Source organism: Microcebus murinus, chromosome 32, assembly GCF_040939455.1.
Source record: "Microcebus murinus isolate Inina chromosome 32, M.murinus_Inina_mat1.0, whole genome shotgun sequence".
NCBI classification, from domain to species: Eukaryota; Metazoa; Chordata; class Mammalia; order Primates; family Cheirogaleidae; genus Microcebus; species Microcebus murinus.
The window spans coordinates 3,422,382-3,448,983 of NC_134135.1; the positions used below are offsets into that span (position 1 = coordinate 3,422,382).

The 26,602-nt window shown below is 40.4% G+C and overlaps 2 protein-coding genes across 5 annotated transcripts in view; both read right to left on the reverse strand.

The window, feature by feature from the left end:
• The window catches only part of LOC105874735 (uncharacterized), a 38,627-nt gene extending 24,258 nt beyond the window's left edge, over positions 1-14,369 (reverse strand). Inside the window, exons 1-3 of one of the 4 annotated variants that reach the window (XM_012770862.3) lie at positions 14,161-14,369; positions 9,460-9,550; positions 205-331 (exon numbers count right to left, since the gene is read on the reverse strand). In XM_012770862.3, the coding sequence (XP_012626316.2) occupies positions 205-331; positions 9,460-9,531 (199 nt within the window). In that variant the 5' untranslated portion in view covers positions 9,532-9,550; positions 14,161-14,369. The remainder of the gene's footprint in view (positions 1-204; positions 332-9,459; positions 9,551-14,160) is intronic. The other 3 variants (XM_020283413.2, XM_012770861.3, XM_020283414.2) reach the window with 3 other exon arrangements.
• A 145-nt stretch (positions 14,370-14,514) lies between these two features.
• The window catches only part of LOC105874734 (uncharacterized), a 34,774-nt gene continuing 22,686 nt past the window's right edge, over positions 14,515-26,602 (reverse strand). Inside the window, exon 5 of the mRNA XM_012770859.2 lies at positions 14,515-24,673. Within this exon, the coding sequence (XP_012626313.1) occupies positions 23,154-24,673 (1,520 nt within the window). The 3' untranslated portion in view covers positions 14,515-23,153. The remainder of the gene's footprint in view (positions 24,674-26,602) is intronic.

A 26,602-nucleotide genomic window follows, 5' to 3' on the forward strand; every position in this document is an offset into this window, starting at 1 on the left:
TCCAATGATATATCATGAAATGGGAGAACATGTGAAGAAAGGGGGCAGTTAAAGTCCAGATACCCCATTATAACGCTTTTCATTTCTGAATCCAGAGGGCTTTAATCTCAGTCAAGCAATGCAGGGGCTCATAGGAGACTCACAAAAGAAAATGCAAAGATACACAAGAGGACATTCTGAATTCTAAAAGAAAGTTATTCTTACCCAAGAAGACCAGGTTCCTGTAGTTCTCCAACATCACATCCCTGTATAAAGCCCTGTGACTTGGATCTAAGCATTTCCACTCTTCCGGAGAGAATTCTATGGCCACATCCCTGAATGTCAACCGTCCCTAAAATGAAAAACACATTTCACCAAGTGGCTATTAAGGAGAGATCTAATGTTCACATAATATGAGGAGAGAACCCTAAGAATAGATTTGATTGAAGTGAATGGGTTCACAGATCCACACTGTGATACTATGAAATATTAATATCTGTGGTCATCTACTCCCTCCTGACATACAACTCACCTGAAATCTCTGGAGGGACAGTACGGGTCATATGTTAATGAGGTAAGTGGTAGCCTAAGGCCCCTACATACCTTCAGACTGGGGACTGGTTACTGGAAATACCCAGGCTGGATTACAGGGTCAGAACTCTTAGCTCCCACCCCCAACGTCCAATGGGAGGACACGGGCTGAAAACTCACTTGATCACCAATATCTAGTGATATATACAATCATGCTTATACAGTGATGTCTCCACAAAATCCAAAAGGATAGGGTTCAAAGGACCTTGCAGACAGGTGAAAAGGGAAAGGTTCCCAGAGGGTGGTGCTTGCAAAGATGGCATGGAAGCTCTGAGCCACTTCCTTCCACACTTTGCGCAATACATCCTTTCCATCTGGCTGTTCTTCTGTGTAGTTTGGAATATCTTTTATTATTTTTTTCAGACTCCAGTGAAACCTCTTATATTAATATAAGGATATGGAGTTCTGCTTCTTACACTCATAAATTGTGATAACACCTAGATAAGGATGTTGAATGCAAAAAGAATATTATTTGTAAAGAGAAATAAATAAAACACTCTTTGGTGATATCATTTTCCCTGCATCCTACTATCTCTACTAGGTTGAAAACCTTTGTTCTAAAAGCAGTATGTTGATCAGATTAGAGTAGTTCCCTGTTTTAACAGGGAACCTTCAATGTAATCTCTTAACTCTTTCAAAATGGATGCACGCAGTGGCATTTTCTACTAGACCCAAAGCTGAGTACTCTTACATAATTTTAATACTATTTTAGGCAACTCTTATGACAATTATACTAGCAAGTTTCCTCAAACAACCCAAGCTCATCAACTGCTGCTTCTCTAAGGTGGTGTGCACTTCACGCTGAGGTCATCACAGAGAGCGAGGCCCACACTTCTTCCCTTAGGGACTTGTGAGGGAACAGAGGAGCACAATTTGGGAGCTACCTGTGAGCTGGTGTTTCAAAACTAGAACAAGACAAGGATGTCCACTGTAACCACTTTTATTCCACATAGTGCTGCAAGTCCTACCCAGGCAAGTGAAGGAGAAGAATGGTGACCAAATGGGGAAAAAAGAGGTCAAACTATCACTCCTACTCATGATATGATCTTATATCTAGAAAACCCCAAAGATTCTGCCAAGAGTCTCCAGGAATTGATAAATAAATTCATCAAAGTCTCAGGTTACAAAATAAATGTACACATATCAGTAGTATCTCTATATAGCAACATCAAGCTGTGAATCAAATAAAAAAACTCAATAAATTTCACAATAAAAACAGAGAAAATGAAATACCCAGGAAAATATCCAACCAAGAAGGTGAAAGATCTGTATAAGGTGAACTATGAATCACTAAGGAAGGAAACTGCAGAGGATGAAAACAACTGGAAAAACAAATCATGGTCATGGATTGGCAAAATCAACATTGTTAAAATGCCCATACTACCCAAAGTGATGCACAGATTCAATGCAACCTCCACCAATATACCAAGGTCATTTTTTGTAGATCTACAAAAAAGTACTTCTACACTTTGTATGGAACTAGAAAAGAGCTTCAATAGCCAAATCAACCTTAAGCAAAAGGAACAAATCAGGAGGAATCACTTCACCAGACTTCAAGCTATACTACAAGGCTATAGTAAATAAAACAGCATACGACTGGCACAAAATCTGGACATAAACCAATGTAACAGAACAGAGAACGCAGATATAAAACCCTCCACACAGCCCAATGTAACAGAACAGAAGACCCAAATATAAAACCCCCCACATATAGCCATCTGATCTTTGACAAAGCAGACAATATATGCGGTGAAAAATCAGTATTCAATAAATGGTGCTGGAAAATTAGACAGCCACATGTAGAAGATTGAAACAGGATCCTTATCTCTCACCACTGACATAAATAAATTCCTGATGGATAACAGACTTAAATGTAAGACATGAAACTATAAGAAACCTAGGAGAAAATGTTGGAAAAACTCTTCTAGATGTTGGCCTAGGCAAAGAATTTAGAAGACGACCCCAATTACAATCACAACAAGAATAAAAATTAATAAATGGGACTTGGTTAAATTAAAAACCTCCTACACAGCCAATGAAACAGTAGAGGGAATAGAAAACCTACAGAATGGGAGAAAATATTTGCATGATATCCAATTGATAAAGGGCTAATCACTAGAAATGGCAAAGAACTGAAACAACCACCAAGAAAAAAATCAAACAACCTCATTAAAAACAGGGCAAAAGACATGAACAGAGCTTTCACATAGAAAACAGACTAATGGCCAATCCACATGAAAAAATGCTCAACATCTCCAATTATTAGGGAAAGGCACATAAAAACCACTATGACATATCAACTAACTCCAGTGAGAATGGCTTTTATCAAAAAGTCTCCAAACAATAGATGCTGGTGTGGATGCAGAGAGAAACAAACACTTATACACTGTTGATGGGATTGCAAACTAGTACAGCCTCTATGGAAATTATTATGGAGATACCTCAAGGAACTAAAAGTAGACTTTCCATTTGATCCTTCAATTCCACTACTGGGTATTCACCCAAAGAAAAAAATGTCCTTTTATAAAGAAGACACTTGCACTAAGATGTTCATTGCAGCCCAATTTACATTTGCAAAAATGTGGAATCGACCCAAAACACACATTAATTCATAAGTGGATTAATAAAATGTGGTATATGTGTACCATGGAGTACTACAGAGCCATAAGAAAAAAAAAGAGGAGTTATTACCCATTGTAACACCTGGAACAATATTTTCCTAAGTGAAAGAGCACAAGAATGAAAAAACAAACACCACACATACTCATCGTTACATTAAAACTAACCGATCAGCACTCCAGTGCACATATGGAAGTAAAACTCAAAGGAAATCAAGCAGGTGAAAGGGGGACGAAGGGGATGGGTGAAATGAAACCTAATGGATACAATGTACACTACGTGAGTCATGGACACACTTATAACCTCGACTCAAGCTGTAAAAAAAGCAATCCACGTAACCAAAACACCAGTACCCCTGTAATATTATGAAATAATAATTTAAAAAAACTTGAAAATAGTACAACATAAAAAAGTGTAGAAACATGAATTCTTTTATTTTTCCCAGCATATTATGAGGGTATAAATGTTGATGTTACGTATATTTCCCTTGCTCCCCTCCCCCGAGTCAAAGCTTCAAGCGTGTCCATCCCCCAGTTGGCGTGCATCACACTCATTACGTATGTATATATCCATTCCCTCCCCACCCCATCTGCCTGACAAGTCCCAAAACAATAAATGTTGGCGTGGGTGTGGAGAGACAGGAACTCTCCTACATTGTTGGTGGGACTGCAACCTAGTTCTATCTCTGTGGAAAGCAATATGGAGATACCTTAAAGCGAAATAAGTAGATTTATCATTTGACCCAGCAATCCCATTACTGGGCATCTACCCAAAAGAACAAATGTCACTCTGTGAAAAAGACACCTACACTCGAATGTTTAAAGCAGCACAATTCACAATTGCAAAGACGTGGAAACAACTCAAACTTGAATTCTAATGCCTATTAAATACATACATTCAAAAACATGGATACAACTTTATGCAGTTAAGTTTAGATACACAGGCATTATCAAAAAACCCATTGGAATGTATTAAAATAGATTATTCCTGTAATAAAATCATTACACAAGAAATTAAAAGTTTCAATATCATACATTACTTTAACAAATTTAGATTAGGACAGTGCACTGGCTCACATCTGTAATCCCACCACTTTGGGAGGCCAAGGTGGGAGGACGGCTTAAGGCCAGGAGGTCAAGCCCAGACTGGGCAACATAATGAGAACCTGCCTCTACCAGAAAATTAAATATTAGCCAGCTGTGGAGATGTGCACCTGTAGTCCCAGCTATTTGGGAGGCTGAGGTAGGAGGATTACTTAAACTCAGGAGTTGCAGGCTGAAGTGAGCTCTGATCATGGCTCTGTACCCCACCCTGGGCAACAAAATGAGACCCTGTCTCTTAGAAATAGAAAAAAACAAAAAAACAGATATAGATTTATAAAAAATGAATCACAATACTACATACCTGAAATAATCATTAGATAGTTAAAAATCAGGCCAAAAAATAAATATGGGAAAAAACTCCCTAATAAGCAAGGATACCTCACCAAATATCATGATCCCAGTAAGCACAGGATGCATCTCATTTAATTAAGATGGAGAAAAGTGGGGTGGCCAGGGCTCCACCCCAACACCACTGCCCAGGATATCAGAACAGGGACCAATAAAGAGGAAAATAGTGGGGAAAAAAAGGGAGCGGGGAAGGAAATAAAGACTCAGATTTGTTAAAATTAACAGACATGACTGTAACCTAGAAAAAGAATGCTGTTTAAGTATAAAAACTAATACCAATATACTGACAACCATATTCTTTCCTTAGCAGCTCTCATTAAACAGACACATACACATGGTACATCTGACATTTCCACTAGCAAATATATCATGGCACCTAATTAAAAGAAATTTCCAGGCTTATGTAAGGAAATTATAAAAGTATATTCATGAGGTGGTATCAGTAAGAGAGAGGAACAGCAAATCCCAGACACGGAGACACACACAGATAACAACATACAGAGCAACTGCCTGTGTGAAGTTTAGGAATCACTTAAGAGGTTGGAACCCCTAATGGATGCCTAATGGGAACTATTGAGACACCTTGCCAGAGGCACTACCCTGCGGTGATGTGACAACATTTTGAAGAAACCCCTAAGTCCTGATTTCTTGCAGGGGACGAAAAGTATGGGAACATCCGTCCCACATGCTGATTTTCAGGGGACTACTGGAGGGACAAGTTTCTATCTTGGATGAACATAATCACTGAAAGTAAAAGCACACTGGGCCTGGGAGCTACTGAAAATAAAGGCCATCATTATAAACAAGTACCGCAGAAGCACGGGTAGGACACTAGGGGGAGACCCAGACCACAGTTTGCTAGAGCACCAACAAGGCTGCAGACTACCAGGCAGACAACAGAAGAGCTTCTGAGTAGAAAATGGTTGCAATGGAAAAATCTGTTCAGTTAGATTATAACCAAAAGCCTAGCGAGGACACATCCTCAGAAAGTCTTGAGAGGTCTCCAGAATGTCTAGTCGGGCTACATAAGCAGTGTCCTCTCTAAATGAAGGAAGACAAAAACAGGACACAAGTGCCTAATTTGTGAAAAGCTGAAGTCCCAACAGTAGATAATGACATATGTAAAATACAAAGGAAGGCCGGGCGTGGTGGCTCACGCCTGTAATCCTAGCACTTTGGGAGGCCGAGGCGGGTGGATTGCTCAAGGTCAGGAGTTCGAAACCAGCCTGAGCGAGACCCCGTCTCTACCAAAAATAGAAATAAATTAATTGGCCAACTAATATATATAATACAAAAAATTAGCCGGGCATGGTGGTGCATGCCTGTAGTCCCAGCTACTCGGGAGGCTGAGGCAGTAGGATCGCTGAGCCCCGGAGATTGAGGTTGCTGTGAGCCAGGCTGACGCCACGGCACTCACTCTAGCCTGGGCAACAAAGTGAGACTCTGTCTCAAAAAAAAAAAAAAAAAAAAAAAAAAAAAAAATACAAAGGAAATAAAACCCATACATAGGACCAAATAAATCACCACAAACTGACACTAAAGAAATGAAGATTTTTTGAATTACCATGCAAAGAATTCAAAGTAAGAGTTACAAGGATATTCAACAAATTAAGAGAGCACATATGGACTTCACCACATCGGAAAAACAATGTGTAATATGAACAAAATGAGATTATCATCAGAACTAGAACTATACAAAACAGAAGAGAAATTCTGGAACTGAAAAGTACAGTAATAACTGAATTGAAAAACATACTAGTGCGCCTTGAAAGTTGACGTGACCAGGTAGAAGAAATAAACAGGAAACAGAAAAAGGAGCAAAAGAAAAAGCAGAATGAAGAAAAATAAAGACAGCCTAAGGGAATTAGGCATTGCACGCACCACCTGCATGTCACAGTAAGAAGAAAGAGTGTAAAAGACAAGTACAGTCAAGCATATGCCAACAAATTACATAAGCTAGAAGAAATTGATCCATCTTGTAAAAATACACACAACCTATTGAGTCAAAAAGAAATAAAAAATCTATACACACCTATAAATACTATGGATATTAATAAAAATCTCCCATCCAAGAGTCTAGAACCAGATGCAAAATTCATAATCACTGCACAATTCTATCAAACTTTTAATGATAAATTAACACCAATCCTTCTCATTTCCAAATGATGGTAGAAAGGGAACACAAAAAAATTTCATTCTGTGACACCACCATAGCTCTGATACAAGCCAGGCACACATATTACAAGAAAACAAAACTACACAATGTTTCTGATGAATACTGATGAAAAAGTCCTCAAGAGGCTGAGTGTAGTGGTTCATGCCTGTACTCCCAGCATTTTAGGAGGCAGAGGAGGAAGGATGTCTTGAGCTGAGGAGTTTCAAACAACCTGGGTAACATAGCAAGACCCCATATCTCAACAAAATATTTTAAAAATTAGCTGGATGTGGTGGCATGTACTTGTCCTACCAACTTAAGAGGATGAGGCAGGATGATAACTACAGCCCAGGAATTCAAGGTTATGGTAAGCTATGATCATGCCACTGTACTCCAGCTTGGTTGACACAATAGACAATGTCTCTAAAAAATACGAAAAAGTTTTCAAAAAAATACTAGGAAACCAAATTGTACAGTACATTAAAAGAGTCATAGGCCATGAGCAAGTGTGATACACACTAGGAATGCAAGGGTGGTTCAGGAGAAGAAAGTCAGTCAATATAATACATGACATTGACACAGTGAAAGATGGACTAGGAACAGAAGGAAATTTCAGAGCATTAAATTTGGCAACGATTTCTTGCATATAACACCAAAAGCATAGGCAGAATAGCAAACATAGAAAAAGGGGACTATCTCCAACTGGAAAACTTTTGTCCTTCAAAAGATGCAACCAAAAGAGTGAAATGGTAGGCCTGTGTTCTCTCAAAGCAGAAGCAATGTAATTCTGAACAACAACAAAAACTCGAATCCTTTGATAAACTGCATGGAAACTTACGATATATATTATTTGAAACCTTAAATCAATTAAAGTATGTACAATATATACACAAAAATCCAAATTAATAAGACACACAAACAAAATACTAAACTACTAGATCTAAATGAATCATACCATTTTGTATCCATGGACCAAGTGAGGTCTTCCAAAGCAAGATAAAACGGACACACAACAAAATTAGGGACTTGAATCACAGAAGGATTTTGTTTCATGCAAAAAAAATCTACAACTTACAGAAGGATAACAAATCATATACATTGAATTAAACCACGGGCTATAAAATAGCTCTTAATATACAAGAAAAGAAAATGGAGCAATATATAAAATCCATCTTATATATACATACCCACAGGTCATGAAAGGTCATCATAATCGTGAGTAATCAGAAAATGTAGGAGAGAAAGGGGATTGTCATTTGCCCAGAATTCAAAAATGTAAAAGGAACACAGTGGCAAGTTTTGTTTAACGAAGGGGAAATATGTTGTGTTGTTGGTGGGAGAGGGTAAACCTTTGCAGCTGAGGTGGGGATGGAATGTTGCCAGACGTAGCAAGGTAGGAAATGCACCATCCTAGAAGCAGCAATCACTCTTTCAAATGCCCAATCTGGAGGAATCCTCTGATATCTAGAGTGAAGTTGGCTTGTTCAGAGGCAGCCACTGTGGCATTCTTTGTAACACTGGGAAAGTTAAAATATCCACCTGTCTTCACTAGCAGAAGGCTCCAAAAAGAGCATAGAATCCCAGAGCAAGCTCTTCATCAATGTTTTCTAACAATAAACACATACATTTTTGAAGCTTGCAGGTCAAAATGTCATAACAAAGCATTCCCTGAAGAACTTTACCTTTTAATCTCACAATGAAGCCGACGTTTCCACAGGACTTGTGCTCTCTCCACAAAACTGGCAACACTGATTCCCCACTAGCACGTGAGGAGGGTGGAAGGCTAGACAGGACGGGCGGTGCTCTATGCCTTAGCACCTAAGCTCAGCATGTTTGTTTGGAGTTTTACTATAAAATAAATATATGCCGTGGGATGTTTCAAGAAAAATGGAATATTTAATAATAATTGGCAAAACAAAATAAAGTTCCATCTTCTCTAATGGCAAAGAAGTTCTGTTCCTCAGTCTGAGCAAAATTATAACCACTCTTAGCTAAAACGCCTGTCGCACAAGAGTCCCTGCAGGAACACCACGGTATCTGTGGTATGGACTGTCTGAGAATAGTTTAATGAAGCTTCTGCTATTTGACATCTATGTTATAGTAAAAACAGATGATGGAATGAAAGAATCCTCCATCACTGATGTCTGTGTCTAACTTTCCATTCCACTCTGTCACTAAGAGTTTGAGTCAGTGACTCACTGATTTAGATACAAATGTAATATAATGATTCAGAAAGAATTTCTCCTGATTATTCTCTTTTTAGAGCATTCAGCAGGTGTCTGTGCGCATTACCCATGATTCAAGGGCAGCTTCTCCAATCCCAGTCTACAGAGAGCTGACAGTGCATCCAGCCGTGGCCCCTGAACAGGCCCTGCTGCCCGACAGCACTGACGCCACAGGGCCACACCCCATCTCCAACCCCTGCCTGGGTGAGAAGCCCTTCCCAGGACCGTGTCCAATGGAGCCTCTCCACAGGGTCCTGTCACTGGGTCACAGTGAGATGGAATCTGAGTGGAGGTGACAGGGACTGAGGGAGGGCACGGGTGAGTGTGAGCAAACACAACAGGCAGGACGCTGCAGAGTCACAGAAGATCAGCAACTCCAGTGCCCGGCATGTCAGAAAGGAGGGAGACACAGAGCCACCCACTGAGAACATCACCTTACCTGAGCCAGAGCCATTCCTGACTCCTTTCCTTTCCTCCTGGCCCGCTTCCAGGCGTCTTCCTCACCCAACATGAGTCGTTAGCAGTCAATCCTGAATGTGAAAAATAGGAGGATTAAACGTAAGAAACCACACAGCCCCTTCCTGTGCTACAGCACACACAAAGACAGACCTCACCCTGCAGAGAGAGGGTCCTCTGCGACCCACTGCACCAGGAGGGATGCAAGGATAAAAACCTCCCACAGGAAGCCCAACAAGTGAGTTTTTGACCCTATTGTGCAGAACTCGCCCCCCTTATGGAAGCCCACACTCACGCTGCAGCAGGGGGGAGCTGGGCTGGGCTGGGCTCCCCTCCAGGGCACAGGTGTGGCCCTGACCAAACCTGATGCAGAGCACGGCCCCCTCACCCCTGCATGGACCGCAGGCTGGTCTCTGCCCATAGAAATAAAAGAAACTGAGCCTGGACACTCGACGCTGGACACGCACTGGAGCCACGCGGGGCACTGTAAATATACTGAAGGAGGGTCCCAACGTGACTATGGGAGTGGGAATCTCTGCAAAGGGGGCACAGGGATGTATCTGCAAAGCCTTAGCACCCTAACGTGCAGCCAGGCGTGAGCTCGGGGACAAGCCCAGCACACCTCCCTCTGCTCTTGTCCCCTTGGGGACTTGGTGCCACCAGTATCCAGACAGTGAACGGCAAAGGAACAAAAAGAAACACACAGAACAGGCAATATGGACCAGTGTGGGGGGTGAGGGTGTGGCTGGAATCTTAAACTGGGGGAAGTCAGAGATGCCTCCACTGAGAAGGGGATACCAGGACAATGACCTGGGCAAGGAAGGATGTTTCCACCTCCAGGACGGAGTCCAGAGAGTTCTGGGCAGACAGACTGCCCACGTGGAAGCCCTGAGGCAGGAGCCACCTCGTGCCCAGGAAAAGGGAAGAGGCCTGCGAGGCTGGAGCAGAGCGAGGACGACACAAGCAGGAGATGAGGCCAGAGGTGTCCTGGGGGAGCAGAGCAGGGAGGGCCAGGTCTGCACACGTTTCCCTTCCACATCGCAACAGAAGTTTAGAAACTACGGATACCCTCACCCATATCCTGTGAACATGTGATTTTTTTTCTTTATATTACACACTACAACATTTACAAATCATGTAATTACGTTAATTATTTAAAATACAAGCTGATAGGTTCAGCCAAGCCCCAGGAAGTACAGGGTCACTCTCACCTGATATGTGGGGACGAAAGGGGAACACGTTTGGGGGAGTTCAGAAGGTCCCTTTGGACATGCGAAGGGGCAGATGCCTGTTAGCCCAGCAGAGAGTGGAGGACACAGCTGGACGCAGGAGTCTGCAGTTCGGGGCAGAGGTGTGCAAGGGAAATGCTGACATGTCAGTGGGGCTAAACCACGAGAAGAGACGACTAGGAAAGGCAGTGCGTGTGGACTGAGATGAGAAGAGGCTCAAGGACTAGGCTGTGGGTCACGCGCACATTGAGGGAATGGCGAGTTCAGGACACACCAGAAGAGGAAAGTGTAAAGTCATCAGGGAGGTGACAAGAAAATTAAATCAGATACTGTTCTGATGGTTCGTAGCACATCCTTAAGGCAAAGGGAAAATAAAAGAGAGATGGAGACCAGCTGTGCAATGTGTTGCGGACAAGAGAAAAATAAAAAGACAGAAAATTAAATACTGGTTCAGAAATGGGGAGATCACTGGTGACTCTGAAAAGGAAACTATCAGTGGAATAGTGGATGTGGAAGCTTGATTGGATGGAGTCGAGGGAACTGAAGGCAAGAATTGAAGATAGAATATAAGCAAGTTTTTAGCTTTTAACTGGAACATAGAAGAAGGGTATTTACTAAAGTAAATACGTATTTCATGGACAATTTGTATTTTAATGATGGAGGGGAAAAGAGCTTCACTCCGTGTGTGTGTGTGTGTGTGTGTGTGTGTGTGTGTGTGTGTGTGTCTGTGTGTGTCTTAATGGAAATTACCAGCATATGGGTACTCTGATGAAAATAATTCCCTTCAAGTAAATATTGATGACACCGTGGAGGAAGGAGGCCACACCCTCATGAGACTGCTAGTGTGGCTGGCAAGCGGGACACAATCGCAGGGCCAGCAAGAACCAGGAGAAGGGACAGACCATTCCCAGTCACTACTGAGCACAGACCACAGGCCTGGAGGCAGGGGGCTGGGTCAGCAGCAGATCTCTTTTCTTGGGGCTCAAAGCAGGACAAGAAAAGCTCTTGTAGAAGAAAGATAAAAGAGGAGTTGGGCTGCTGAGGGGATAAAGAGAAAAAGTGTGGAATACCCAAACAGGGAAATGTAAGCAGAGGCGAGCAGGAAAGCAAATTGAGATAGGTCAATCTGGGTGAATGTTTTAGGAGCTAACATCTCACTATTTTTAACAGATGACATGAGGAAAGAAAATTGAATACCAGACTAGCTACTTCAACTAAGTTTTGATGTTAAGGTGAAAAATGGGTCATTGGTATCTTTAAGAAGCATATAATGAAACAATCTAAAATTATACATTAGATCCCAAAGAATGTTTCTAGTATATACTAAAGACCAGCCAGGTGTGGGGACTAACATCTGTAATCTCAGAGACTATACAGGCTAGGAGACAGGAACATAATGCAAGCGCAGTAGTTGGAGGCTGCAGTGAGCTATGATTATGTCACTTTCCAACCTGAGCAACAGAACCAGACCCTAAGTATTTAAAAAAATAAAATGTCATCATGGAAAGAATAGAGAGAATAAATAAATAAACAAACAAACTGGACACAATTTATTTTAAAGAGAAACAATTTTGAAATTCTTTTTGAAGAATACTAATAAATTCTGGGGTCAAAGAAAAAAATATGAAAATATACTACAAACCCTACTTCAGAAATAATTATATATAGAAAAAATACAAATTGAATAAACTAAAAATCATGTCAAGCTTCAAAAAATAGTTAATAAAATAAAAAAGAACTAGAAAAGAAAGGAAATCCATTATAAAATAAGCACAAAACCATTTTCAACGTTCCTTTTGAAAGGCAACATATGGGGTTATGCCTGTAATCCCAGCACTTTCAGAGGCTAACAGGAAAGAATTGCATGAGGCCAGGAATTCAAGACCAGCCTGGACAACATAGCAAGAGCCTACCTCTATCAAAAAAATTTCTCTTTTAAAAGGCATCCTGCAGGAATGGACTCCATCACTTCCTGCCTGCTTCACTTCCCATACCCTATCCCATAAGAGGAAAAGGGAAGAGATTACCCACAACTGAATAAGTCAAGTCACTTTCCTCTGGCTGAATATGGATTACAAGTAGAAGCAAACCTCTGATGTCATAAATATCAAATGCACCAACCTTATAAACAGGAATTTGACAATTCTCATTCTCATTTAAACTAAAACTTATTATATTATATAGAGAAAAATCAACAGGTCACAACTTAATCATCATATTCAATCATCTTACCACTTGACTGCTCCCAGTGTACCCCCACTTTTCTCATTACTGTGTGCATCCCTCCCTCATTCATGCCCTATCTCTCAATCTCACCTTCTTCTTCTAGCTCTTTTTTTTCTTTCTGTGTTTTCCCCCTGAGTTTCAGACCCTCTCCTCTTCTGCTCTTTCTCCCCTTCTTCCCTCTCTCTATTCCTTCTCTTCTGCCTGTCCTCCACTCTGGAAACTTGCTTCACCTCTTGTTTCTTTCTCCCCAGTCTTTTCATGTCCCCACTCTCCATGTATTTCTGTCTCTTTCTTCCCTGTCTCTGCTCCCCCTCTGCTCTCCCTGGTAAACTCCCTCTTCCCTGCACAATCTCTCAGTCCCAGGCTCTGCCACCCCCAGGTCCCTACACTCCCTCCCTCCTTGGTTCCCCCTCTGCTCTTCTTGTCACCAGGTGGCCCCTCTTACTGTCCCAGCACCATGCTGCTGTCTCCCCCCACTTTCTGTCTGAGGTGCCTGCCCCTTGGCTGCCCCTGTCCTTATTTTGCTGAAATTCATCTCTCGCGAGATCAAGCCCTTCTCTGCATTTCTCCTGTCGCTTTTCTACCCCTGCTACTTTCCCAGATCCTTCTTTCAGTCCTACTGTCTCTTTGTAAATGTTTCACCCATCCTGGACTTTGCATTCTGTTTTGCGCATTCTCAGTTTTTCTGTTTCCTCCCAGTCTGTCTCTCCTGATCCCGTGCCCACAGTCAAAGGGAGGGGAACGCGGTGAGATGTCCGACTCCAAGAAGGGCGGCATTTCCCAGTGGGCGTCATTTGGGACCAACGACACTGGCTGTCTCCAGAAGGGACCATGGTCACCTCCCCCAACGCGGAATCGCAGGAAGGGGTGACTGCTAAGAGTCCTGGGGAGCAGAAGGGCCCGGCCCAAGGAGGAAGGGGGGGTGAGGGGGGTCTGCAGAATCCCCGGACCAGGGAGAGGACAGGGCTTCCCCAGGACTGGGCTGCGGCGCCGCCCCCCAGGGGCCCAGAAGGGCGAGGCTTGGGGACCCGAAGGGCCTGAATCCACCTGAGGGTGAGGACTTTACATGGCTCAGGCGGGAGGAGAGGTAGGAACCTGTTTCAAGCAGGAAAACGGCGCCAAAGGAGGCGTCTCGCGGCCTGAAGGCAGAAAGACTGGGGACAGGAAAAGCCTCTCAGTGATTTTCTCCAACCGAGGCGACCCCGCACCCGGGGCGACGCCTGACTTACTTGGGGAGAAGGGAATGCTGTGAGGATTTAAGGTCTGTAAGACACTCCAGATCCCAGGTATGGAAGCGCGGGAAGTCTGAGAAGCCGAGGTTCAAACTTAACGTAGATAAAAGGAAACTCACGCGCAGCCACGCCACACTCCCTCCACGCGATCCGCTTCCGGGTCCACAGAATGCTGCGCGCGCAGGAGACCCAGGCCTGGGCGGGGCCGGCGAGGGTGTGGGCGGGGCCTGAGCTTCCCTCCGCCTCGCTCTCAGCACTAGCTGTTGCAAGGCTTTGAAGGGGTTGGGGGACCCAACACAGCTGGAAGCAGCTCAGGGCACCGAGAACTGGGATTGCTCTGGCGGGATCCGCGTGGGTTGTGATTGCATCCAGGAAAGTTCCCTCCATTCAAATTCATGTTAGCAATTTAATTAAAAACCCCAGAATTGAGCCTGAAGGGAATACAATCTAGAATGTGAAATGCAAATCTCTGGGTGGACAGAAGGTGCAATTTCATGCTGATGCCCAACAGAACACAATGGAAATCTTTTCCATATTTATTCCCCATTTACTGCGGAGGCAGTCAACCCTATGCTCAGTTCCACAGAATTTCATAGGGACAACACCTGAGGTGAAAAGAATGGAAACCTAAATCCAGTATTAAGTTATGTCACCAATTGTTGCTTTTAAAAAACCAATAGCTTTTTAAAATTGATATTAGTTAGTTGTCCCTTACACTTGGTATACTTGTTATGTTATTCCACTGAAGATAAGTTAATCTGAAATACTTTAGAGATAGACTTTGTTGACATCACAACATTGTTATGTCAGTAATTTCTAAACATACTGTAATTTCAAATTGACTTATGTGCATTCTGAAAACCTATTTTAAAATGGTAATGTATTTTAGGTCTTTGTTTTATCTTTCTGAATATTCTGTTATGTATGGAGAACATGGGCATTTGCATTTATTTTCCCCTAGAGAATAATTTTGGAATAGTCCAAAGAGTAGGTAGCAGGTAGGCTACTCTCGTTCATAAGAACCCTGAACAAAAGAAAACTTGATTATTACATTTTAAGTCTTCATCTCTACCAGCAATAATTTTATATCAGCATCTGTGAGTTAATATGTACTGAGAAGTATGTTTTTCTCTAACATCATTATTTGTGTAAAGTTTCATTCATGAAATGCCAATAAATTTAAATATGATTATGCTCACATGGAAACTTAGCATATTTAACATTTTATTGGCGTGAAATGAGCAGAATGTCCTGGCATGGCACACAGATGAATATAAGATATTTCTGCATGTTTTTAAAGTTGCACTGTTGAGGCTAGGATTTGGGATCTTTCTGTACTATTGAATATTATTAAGTAACTATGATGCCAGGAAGGAACTTCTAACCTAGACTTCAGTGAACCCAAACAAACTTGTTGATTGTGGAGCTTTCGGTTATCAAAACAGTAGACAAGAAGCTCAGGATAGCTCAAAGTCTTGAATCCATTTTGCATATGTGGAATTTTGCTGCTTCTGAAAATTTCAAGGAAGCAACATGGACATTCTTATTCTTCAGAAAAAAAAGGGATATTTTCTCAGACACAGAAAAATTTTGAGATATGCTCCCTGTAATAACATTATAAGAGAGACACAAATTACTAAGGATTTAAGAAATTTTTTCCAACCAGGAGCTACTTTCATCTATTGAGTATATATTATATAGCCTATACCATAAAAAAGAGAATGAGCAATTTTTGTTATATTTGTCTTTTCAAAGTTTAACATTTTCTGAAGTCTAATGGGACAAAGGACAGAATGTACATATCCTAACACAGATGGAACAATAAAATATTCATTATTGTCAAAAAATAAATTTAGACATAGGAGAGATTTTATTTAAAAGGATTATTGCAATAGGGAGGATGTGTCAACCACAGACTCTGCACCTGTCTTAGAGTCACAAAGAAAAGAGCTTTCCTTTTATATGAAAGTGTAAACAAGTCTAGAAGGCACCAGGTGTGGGGCAATGGATGAGGCCCTGGGACCTACAGGTACTCTGGGAATATTTTAGCCTAAGATCAGCCTATTTGGGGGAGGGGTTGTCCAGGAGGAGAGCTTGTTCTGATTTCCAATGACCTGGGACAGTCCAAAGTTTGGGGGCCTGGGAGGAGTAAAACTTAACTAAGGTCTCATTAAGTTAAGCAGCACTGGCTGGGTGTGGCAGCTCACGCCTATAAACTCAGCACTTTGGAAGCAAAAGGTGGAAGGATTCCCAGAGGCCAGGAGTTTGAGACCAGCCTAGGCTAGAACAAGACCTGGCCTCTACAAAAAAATACAAAAATTACCTAGTGTGGTAGTGTGAGCCTGTAGTCGCAGGTATTCTGGACGCTAAGGCAGGAAGATTACTTGAGCACAGGAGGTGGAGGATGCAGTGAGCTATGGTGATGGCACCGTACTCTAGCCAGGGTGACAGAGCAAAACACTGGCTCAAAAAACAAACACAAAACCCCAGCATTGTTCTTATTGATCATTCGGGACAAACAATTAAGGAATCCTTAATAAGACAAAGAATGGGAATATAGCTTTCTCCTATGTAAATAAGAGACTTAATAAAGTGCTATGGGGCAGGTGTGGCTCATGCCTATAATCCTAGAACCCTAAGAGGCTGAGGCAGGACAATTGCTTGAGTTCAGGAGTTCCACTGCAGCCTGAGCAAGGGCAAGACCCAGTCTCTGAAAAAGTAGAAAAATTAGGTGGGCATGGTTGTGTGCACCTGTAGTCCCAGCTACTAGGCAGCCTGATGATGCAGGAGGATCACCTGCCCCCAGGAGCTTCAGTCTGCAGTGAGCTGTGCTGATGCCCTGCACTCTAGCCCAGGCCACAGAGTAACACACTGTCTGAAAAAAAAAAGTAGACATGGCACCACAAGTATCAGTCATTATAGAAAAAAAAAATCTATAAACTGGATTTTACCAAATTTAAAACTTTGGTATGTGAAATAATTTGTTAAGATGGTAAAAGAAAAACCAACAAATACAAAATATTTGTCTGCCATACAACTGAGAAAACAACTGGTATGTGTAATACATACAGAATTCTAGAATGACTTTACAAAAACCAAATTAATCAAATTAAAAAATGGACAAAACTATGAAGACACTTGTTATTGAAGCAGCTATACAGAGAGCAAAGAGTCACATGTAAAGACTTCCAACATCACTACCCAAGTGTGAGACCTCAGCATTTTTTGCTTTCTCCTTTGAAGCCCTGGTTGCCTTTGGAGATGATGGAAAAGGAAGAACTCCCACCAAATGCTCCAAGGTGTGTTTGCTGGTGCATATTAGGAGCCTGCAATTGCTTCTAAGAATTGACAGTGGGAACACAGGTTTTCAAAACAGTCAGTTCAGGAAATATACACTCTCATTGACACTACTGGTAAATTATTCCTTGCACTTCAATGAGCTGATATTTAAGAATCACAAATAGGTCAAGGACTGGATACCTCCCCTGAAAGATTGGATAGTCTTTCCTACATGATTATGTGGTAATGACTGTTTCTCCAACTAGCTTAAGCATAATTCATAGAAACTACTGACCTATAAAATAAAAGTACAAGGGGCAGGCAAGGTGGTATGCACCTGTAGTCCCAGCCACCTGGGAGGCTGAGGTGAAACGATCACTTGAGCTGAGGCATTTAAGGTGGCAGTGAGCTATGATCAGGCCACTGCACTTCAGTCTGGGTAACAGCCTGAGACCGTGTCTAAAAATAATTTAAAAATTATAGTGTATACGTAATACAAAGTAATCAGAATCACAATAATGTATAAGGATAACCCCCTTAAAAATGCAACAGATACTAACCAAGTAAGTATAGATGTTGAGTAGTTGAAGGACATAAATTACTAGCACTGTTATTTTTATATCACAATTCAGACTGGTCTCTGTAGCCAGACATGAATTCAAATCCTGACTCAGTCACTGGGATGTGACTAGGTGAGTCTCGTTTTTAAGAGACAGAGTGTCACTCTGTTGCCCAGGCTGTAGTGCAGCAGCATGATCAGAGCTGACTGTAGCCTCCGACTCTTGGGCTCAAGTGATCCTGCCTCAGCCTCCCAATTAGCTAGGACTACAGGCTAGTGTTTTTATTTTTTGTAGAGATGAGGTCTCACTATGTTGCCCACATTTGGGTGCTTCTTTAACCTGCTAATGTCCTAGGTTTCCTCTTTGCTGAAGTAAGAATATCATCAATACTTATTGCAGAAATAAGATTTTAGCTGTTATTAGACATAAAACATTAATAACAGTGATTCTTACTCTGTGATTAAGGTAAAGGAAAATACACATGCAAAAATAAGAAATCACTTATAATGAAAATATATTAAGCATTTTTAGAAGGGAACAAATCAAAGGGGAAAATACTAGGTGTTGCTTTCCTTGGCAATATTTGCACAAACATCATGTTTTCCTGCAAGATCCTCTGGCTGGGAACAGGAGTATCAGGCAGCAGGAAGTGGTAGAATAGCCTCCAGATATTTGCCAATGGAGATTCTCTTTTTCTCATAAATTATCGTTGTATTTTAAGATATTGTCCACATGCTGACAGGCCTCCACACATTTGATTTCCAAGCAACTAATCCTACACAACATCCATATTAAGAGACTTCATTTCAGCATCTGTATCACCCTAGCATTTTCACTGAAGTAAGGACTCACAGGGTCAATTGTTTTTATATTTATACAGAACCTAGTTGTACCTGCCATTGTTTTATGTGCTTTTTCATTTCACAAAATTTAATCTCGAAACAACACACTAATTTATGCGCCCCCTACATTTTTCACTGGAGTAACACAAGGAAGAAATGTATTAAATTTATAGTCTGTATTACAATTCAAGGAAGGAAAAAATCTCCAGTAAAAATCATATACAAAAAGTAATTTTATCACAATTAAAAATAGACCATAGGCCAGGTGCAGTGTCTCACACCTGTAATCCTAGCACTCTAGGAGGCCAAGGTGGATGAATCACTCAAGGTTGGGAGTTTGAAACCAGCCTGAGCAAGAGCAAGACCCTGTCTCTACTATAAATAGAAACAAAATTAATTGGCCCACTAAATATATATATAGAAAAAATTACTAGGGCATGGTGGCATATACCTGTAGTCCCAGCTACTCGGGAGGCTGAGGCAGAAGGATTGCTTGAGCCAGGAGATTGAGGTTGCTGTGAGCTAGGCTGATGCCACGGCACTCTAGTCCGGGCAACAGAGTAAGACTTTTTCTCACACAAGCGCGCACACACACACACACACACACACAAAATAGACCATAGGATACATTGTTCAGTAGCATAAACTGAAAACATGTCCACAGCCTTTGGAAAAACACTCACATGGTGGCCTGGCTACTCAGAAGCCTAGGCAGAAGGACTGGTTGAGTCCAGGAGTTTGAGGATTCAGTGAAGTATGATCACAGCCCTGCACTGCAGCCTGGGAAACAAAGGAAGACTCCATCTTTCTTTTTATTAAACAACTCTTATAGTAAAATGGCTTAGTTCCATTTATTATATAATAAACATTTCCACACATTGATTTTAATTGAACTAGTGTAACAATATCTTAGGCAATTTAGCTAAATGGGATTCAGAAACATTTGAAGAAGAATGTTGTATAATGAGACCTATAAGCGCACCAGAGAAAGAAATGTAGTAAGCGATTACTACGAAGAATATTTGGGTCTTCCTAATTTTCTGAATCAAGAATTCAGGAGTTTCAAGCGTAAACATTCGGTGTCGTATTGCACAGTGAGTGTCTATTATGAAGTTAGACTGCTGACACTACTGACCTCAGCACTCCCTCTTCCTGTTCGTTCCAACCTGTCCAGCTGATAGCTCCTGGGCACCCACTCCTTTGGCCCAGATGGAAGTTCAAAACATGGGGATTAGGGGGGTACCCCCACCCAACCCCACCATTTAAGAATCATTATAATCCAAGCTAATTACTTATAACTGTTTTCTATTTTTAGACCAGTCTTGGAAGTCTACCCATCTTTCCCCAGGAAGCCATGTTATGTAAAACACTTCAGTGTTTGGCGTCGTCATTCTTGATATTTAAACCAAGCACTAGGTGGGGTTCAATTTAGTTCCAGGGAGTCGTCAAAAATTAAAATTACCAAAAATACTAAAAAGGTAAATTATAAATCTTTAGTTTATCAAAATGAAACAATATTCTCATTGTGTATTTTCATTCTTAAAAGGAATTTCATGAAATTAATCTTTCCAAATGACATCACTGAGCATTCTTATGATGAAAAAGATATTTTTATCATTATACCCAAAACTTTGTTTTATTTCCTTATATTTTTCATATTCTTACTATATTTGTATTTTCACTTTATATAAATCCAGATGCATGCCATGGGCCTTATTTGGCATGCAAAAAAGAGGCAAGTGGAAATATAATACAGTGCATGTTCACCAACAGTGATGCAGCTTTTGGGGTTGAAGAGTCTTAAATTGCACATCTTTGGGATTGTCATTATACCTGCATCAGTATCATACTTAAGACATTGTGTGGAGACAATAACTTAAGTTCAATGTATGATTCTAGCTTCTCAAAATTATATAATGTTGGATTCCACCAGGAAAAAAATTGTTCTAGATCCTTCCATATTAAGAACCTAATGGTGCATTGTTATTTTCTATTGTGACGTGTCCTACTGAGGTAGGATAAAACTATGTTGGGAAAGAATGTGATGAATATATCGGTATCGAATAATAATAAATTTTATACAACATTAGATCTCCAATATATTCTGAAACAAGCAGCAGCAAGTTCTAATCTCAGCAGTTAGATGTGAATCCCACTCAAAGAACGCTACACTGTTTCTTTTAATTAAACTTTCCACCCTGATAACTGTTCTTAATTTTCAAAAGAAAACTAATTTCTAATAAATCTTTGCTATGCAGTAGCTATTGCCATTCAATGGCAAAGTTGGCTACCATTTCCCCAGCATTATTTCTGGCATATAATCAGTCCTCAATAACCTACTTCTCTTCCTACAGAAACCCTAGTGTTTTAAGGTCTTGATGTGCTCTGTATTATGGTCACTTGACTGAGCTTTGTCTCCTTTAACCTACAGTGCCCTCCTGTCAGGAGAAGAGAACCCTGAACACCATGAGCAAGGTAAGTGACATCATACTTTAATGTTATTCTCTGCCCCTCCCAAATATTCATTCAGATCACATGTAATATTCAAAGGCAGCATTCTTCTTCTCACAGGACCACTGACACATGTGATCCTCACCCTTAAAGCAGGCCCTGCCATGCAGTGGATTCTTCTGCACAGACCACAATGAAAGGCTTGTGAAAAAGGCATAATAGTAAGATTTCAAAGTTCAAGTTGAAAGTTATGAATAGTGGCCTTTTCAAGAATCCTGAAATAAATGTATAAAATATTTTGTAACTTCAAGGTAAATGACCATCTCCAAACATCCTGACACCTTTGATATATATATATCATGCTGTAAGTTTTAACATATTTGGACTTAGAATTATTTTCCAGTGTGTAATATCAAAGGTTAATCATGGAGAATTAGAGATCCAGTCATTCCTCATATAAATCCGCACACGCATTTATGGCACCTGGGTAATAACCTCAACTTACACGTTACATTTGTTTGCTTTTATCAAAGATATGTATTTTGATGCACAGTGGCTTGTGAGGCACGAAAAAAGCCTCTTCCAAATACAATCACATGATTGTTCTTTGGCGTGGGCTCTCCAATGTTAATGCTTGAACTCATGAGGGGTTTGCCATAGTCTGCATTGGTAAGGATTCTCTTAAGAATGAATACTCTAATGTCATGCAAGGAGTGAATTGTGACTGAAGACCTTGCCACACTCATTCATACGGTTTCTTTCAAGTATTAATTCTGTGATGCCTTGCAAGCTTTGATCGTTCAAGGAAGAGCTTGCCACAGTGATTACATCTGTAGGGTTTCTCTTCAGTATGAATTCTTCGATGATTTGTAAGTTGTGAACATTGAGTGAAAACCTTGCTACATTCATTATCTCTGCTTGATTTTTACTCCAGTATGGATTTCCTGATCAGTAGTTAGGCCTGAACATTGCAATCTAAAGGCTTTCCCACATTGATCACACTTGTTAGGTTTCTCTCCATTATGAATTCTTTGATGACTTGCAAGGTGTGTATTTCGAGTGAAGGCCTTGCCACACTCATTACATTTGTAAGGTTTTTCTCTAGTATGGTGCCAGGAGTTAGCTACTCTCCCAACAAATGGGTGCCAGACAGGATCCTCTGAAGAGATTTGAATATTATAGATAGACAAAGTGTAGTTTACAGTCATGGGAAAGACAGGGATCCTCCAGCATTCCCATGAGCCAGGAGGCACTGAATGAAGTCCCACATCAGTATTAACTGGTACAGGAATAAGTTGTCCCTGGTCATTGAATTATGTGCACAGATTATTCATTTAGGTTTCAAGGCCCACCAAAGGTTTCAAGAGATCCCTTACCTAATTGTATCTCCAAGAGTAAATTCGCTACAAAATTTTTCCAACATAAACATTTTAAGCTCTAAGTTAAGAATACACCTGGCTTAGTACACAAGTTAAAGATAAAATTGTTACTTAAGCAGTAACGCATAAAACAGGAACCCTGAGCCTGCATAGTTCTCTAATCTATCACTTCATATAATGAGACATTTGGTCACGAGTGAAACAGGAACTATCTTTGAGAGTAATTGGTTTTTGCTATAGTAGTCTGCTGGGCAGACATTCTTTGATCAGTCTCTTACCCTTTCACCCCATGCCGAGATCTGCCTTGCACAAGCTCCAGGTTCTGGCTTGCAGACCTCAAGATCAGCACCACCTTGAAGTCACCCATGATCAGTGGAATGCTCCCCTTAATTCTAAGCAGCTTCTGGTTTGTGAACTAATAAGCCCACAGACTTTTCCAAGTCAAAGCCCTGCAAAACTCCTGAAACTTTCCATGACTCTTAACTGTATTTCCCAACAGTATGGATTGCCTCATGCACACTGAGGAATGAACGCAGTCTAAAGGCTTTCCCACACTCATTACACTTGTAAGGTTTCTCTCCACTGTGAATACTCTGATGATTAACAAGATGTGAATTTTGAGTAAAGGACTTCCCACACTCATTACATGTGTAAGGTTTTTCTCCAGTATGGATTGCCTGATGCACAGTTAGTCTATAACGTGTACTAAAGGCTTTGCCACACTCATTACACTGGTAAGGTCTCTCTCCAGTATGACTTCTCCTGTGACGTGCAAGGTGTGCACTTTGAGTGAAGACCTTGCCACACTCATCACATTTGTAAGGTTTCTCTCCAGTATGGATTGCCTGATGAGTAGTTAGGTTTGAACAAACTCTAAAGGCTTTGCCACACTGACAACACTTGTAAGGTTTCTCACCAGTATGAATTCTTCGATGGATTTTAAGGGAGCCATTTTCCCTGAAGAACTTCCCGCATTCGATACATTTATAAGGTTTCTCTCCAGTATGCCCTCTCCTGTGACTTGAAAGCTGTGCATTTTGAGCGAAGGACTTCCCACACTCATTACATTTGTAAGGTTTCTCTCCAGTATGCCTCCTCGTGTGACGTGCAAGGTATGCAATTTGAGTGAAGACTTTGCCACACTCTTTACATTTGTAAGGTTTCTCTCCAGTATGGATTGCCTGATGGATAGCCAGTCTTGAACCTACACTAAAGGCTTTGCCACACTCCTTACATCGGTAAGGTTTCTCTGCAGGATGCCTTCTCCTATGACGTACAAGGTTTGCATTTCGAATGAAGGTCATGCCACATGCACTACATGTGTAAGGTTTTTCTCCAGGCTGCATTCTCCTGTGACGTGCAAGGTGTGCATTTCGAGTGAAGATCTCACTACACTCATTACATTTGTAAGGCTTCTCTCCAGTAAGAATTCTCTGATGACATGCAACATGTAAATTTTCAGTGAACATCTTGCCACATTCATTACATTTGTAAGGTTTTCCACCATTATTTACTGTTTGTCCTTGTGTGAGTGATGAAGAGATCATGAAATCATTCTCATATTTTTTAGAAATGTGGGATTTGACACTAGAAGGGATTTGTGGAAGTGGTGAAGCTGAGGAACCATGGATGGTAGACTTCACTTGATTACATTCATCAACTTTCCTTTTATTTTGAAGTATCTGCAGTTGAGGCACATATGACTTAAAGACTAATCCACGCTGATTTTCAATAAGCTTGTTTCCTGCATCCCTTCTATCATGTTGATCTCTTCTACCTGTGAGGTTTTCTTTCTGGGTCATATGCAATGCTTTGTAACTTCTATCATCATCTCCCCATTGACACTCAAACTCATGTATATTTTTCTGGACTTCTCTAAAGGAAAAATCTTCAATGTCATGGCTTTCAGTTCCTTCCAAGGTCACTGTTTGGAATATTTCTCCTGCACTGGTCTTCCCTTTTGGTGGTATATTTTTTATTGCAAATTCAGGAGAGAGATCTACGAGATATAAATAACTTTAAGTTTCCAATTAATTACAGCATATAAACAAACATTTCACATTGATAAACTTAATATTACACCAAAAGTAATACTGATATTAAACATACTTAGGAAACTTTAGAAAGATAAAATTCAATTTTTAGGAACACAAAAGGAATAGTATTGTTTAATAAATAAAAGGTGATTACATGTGATCACATGTGATCAAATTAATACTGTGGAAGTCTAGTTTCAAACCACCTATAACTAAAACACAATAGGCAAACCTATGTTAGCGCTGAAAGGAGTGACCCCAAGATATATACCAACTGACAAAAAGCATATGGCTATCTCACAACTGAAAGGAAAACAAGTTATATTACATAATACAACTTAAAAACTATCAACTATAAATCATAACAAAAAGTAATTAGTAAAACATTCTAGTAATCCACTATAAATCAAGCAGACAAAGGATTAGCAACCACATGTTTAAAAAGTTACAGTCTGTGGAAATGGGAACAATTTTGTCTTAAGAAAAAAGTAAGGACATCCATTTTAGAACCAGTACAGAGTATAAGAACTGGAATATGAGTTTCTAAAATTTTTATTATATATCAACAAATTATAATTGTATATGTTTGTAGGGAACAAAGTAATATCATAATATACCTATATAATGTGGAATGATGGAATCAAGCTTATAACTGTATCCATCACCACCAAAACTTACTTACTCCTGCTGTTGAATTGAAACTTTGTATCCATTGACAAACCTATTCCTCATCCTCCAGCCTGTAATAACCAACGTTCTACTCCAATTGCATTCCACATATAAATGAAAACATCCAATACTTATATTTCTGTGCCTGGTTCCTTCAGTTAGCAAAAAGCCCTCCACATTCATCCACATGTGGGAAACTGAACTTCCTTCTTTTGAAGGCTGAATTTTCCACTCTGTACATTACACCACATTTTCTAAATCTATCCATCTGGTAATGGACATTTTGTTTGACTATATAAGTTGGCTGTGTGAATAATGCCACAGTAAATACTACGTACAGATATCTTAGACATATGAATTCCAAATTCTTTGGATTTTTATCCAGAAGTGAGACTGTTGGATCATACAGTAATACTATTTTTACCTTTTAGAGGAAACTCCAGTTTTCCATAATGCCTATACTAATTTACATTCCTACCAAGAGTATAGAAGGGTTCCCTTTTCTCCATATCCTCACCAACACTTATCAGCAATAGCCATTATGACAGGTGTGCAGCAGTATCTCATTTTGGTCTAAATTTGTATTTTTGTAATGATTACTAATGTTGAGTCTTTTTAATGTATCTATTCTTCAAATGCATGTAGTCTTTGAAGAAATGTCTATTGAGGTCCTTTGACCATTTTTTAAGTGGGGGTTATTTCTTTTCATCCCAATGGCTTGTTTCAGTTTCTTACACATTTTGGATATTAATTTCCTACCAGATGTACGGCCTGGAAATACTTTCTCATGATGCAAAGTTTCTCTTAATTGTTTCCTTTGCTGTGAAGAAACAGTTTTGTTTGGTGCAATCCTATTCGTGTATATTTGTTTCTGATTCCTGAGCTTTTGGGGTCAAATCTAAAAAACAAAATGATTGCTCAGTCCACTATCAGATAGGTTTTGCCCTGCGATTTCTTCTAGTAATTGATTTTTACACAAGGGCTGTGGGAAAGTATCCAGCTATTGTTAATACTATGTTTCATATGACATGGCTGGGTACTTTCTGAACAGCCTTTGTACATGATGTGAGATAAGGGATCTGTTTCATTCTTCTGCATGTGGAATCATTTTTGTAGTATTATGTACTGAGAGACTGTCCTTTTTCCCTTGTGTGTTCTTGGCTCTTTTGTCAAAAATAATTGACCATATATGTATTGGTTCATTTCTCTATTCTACTTCAATA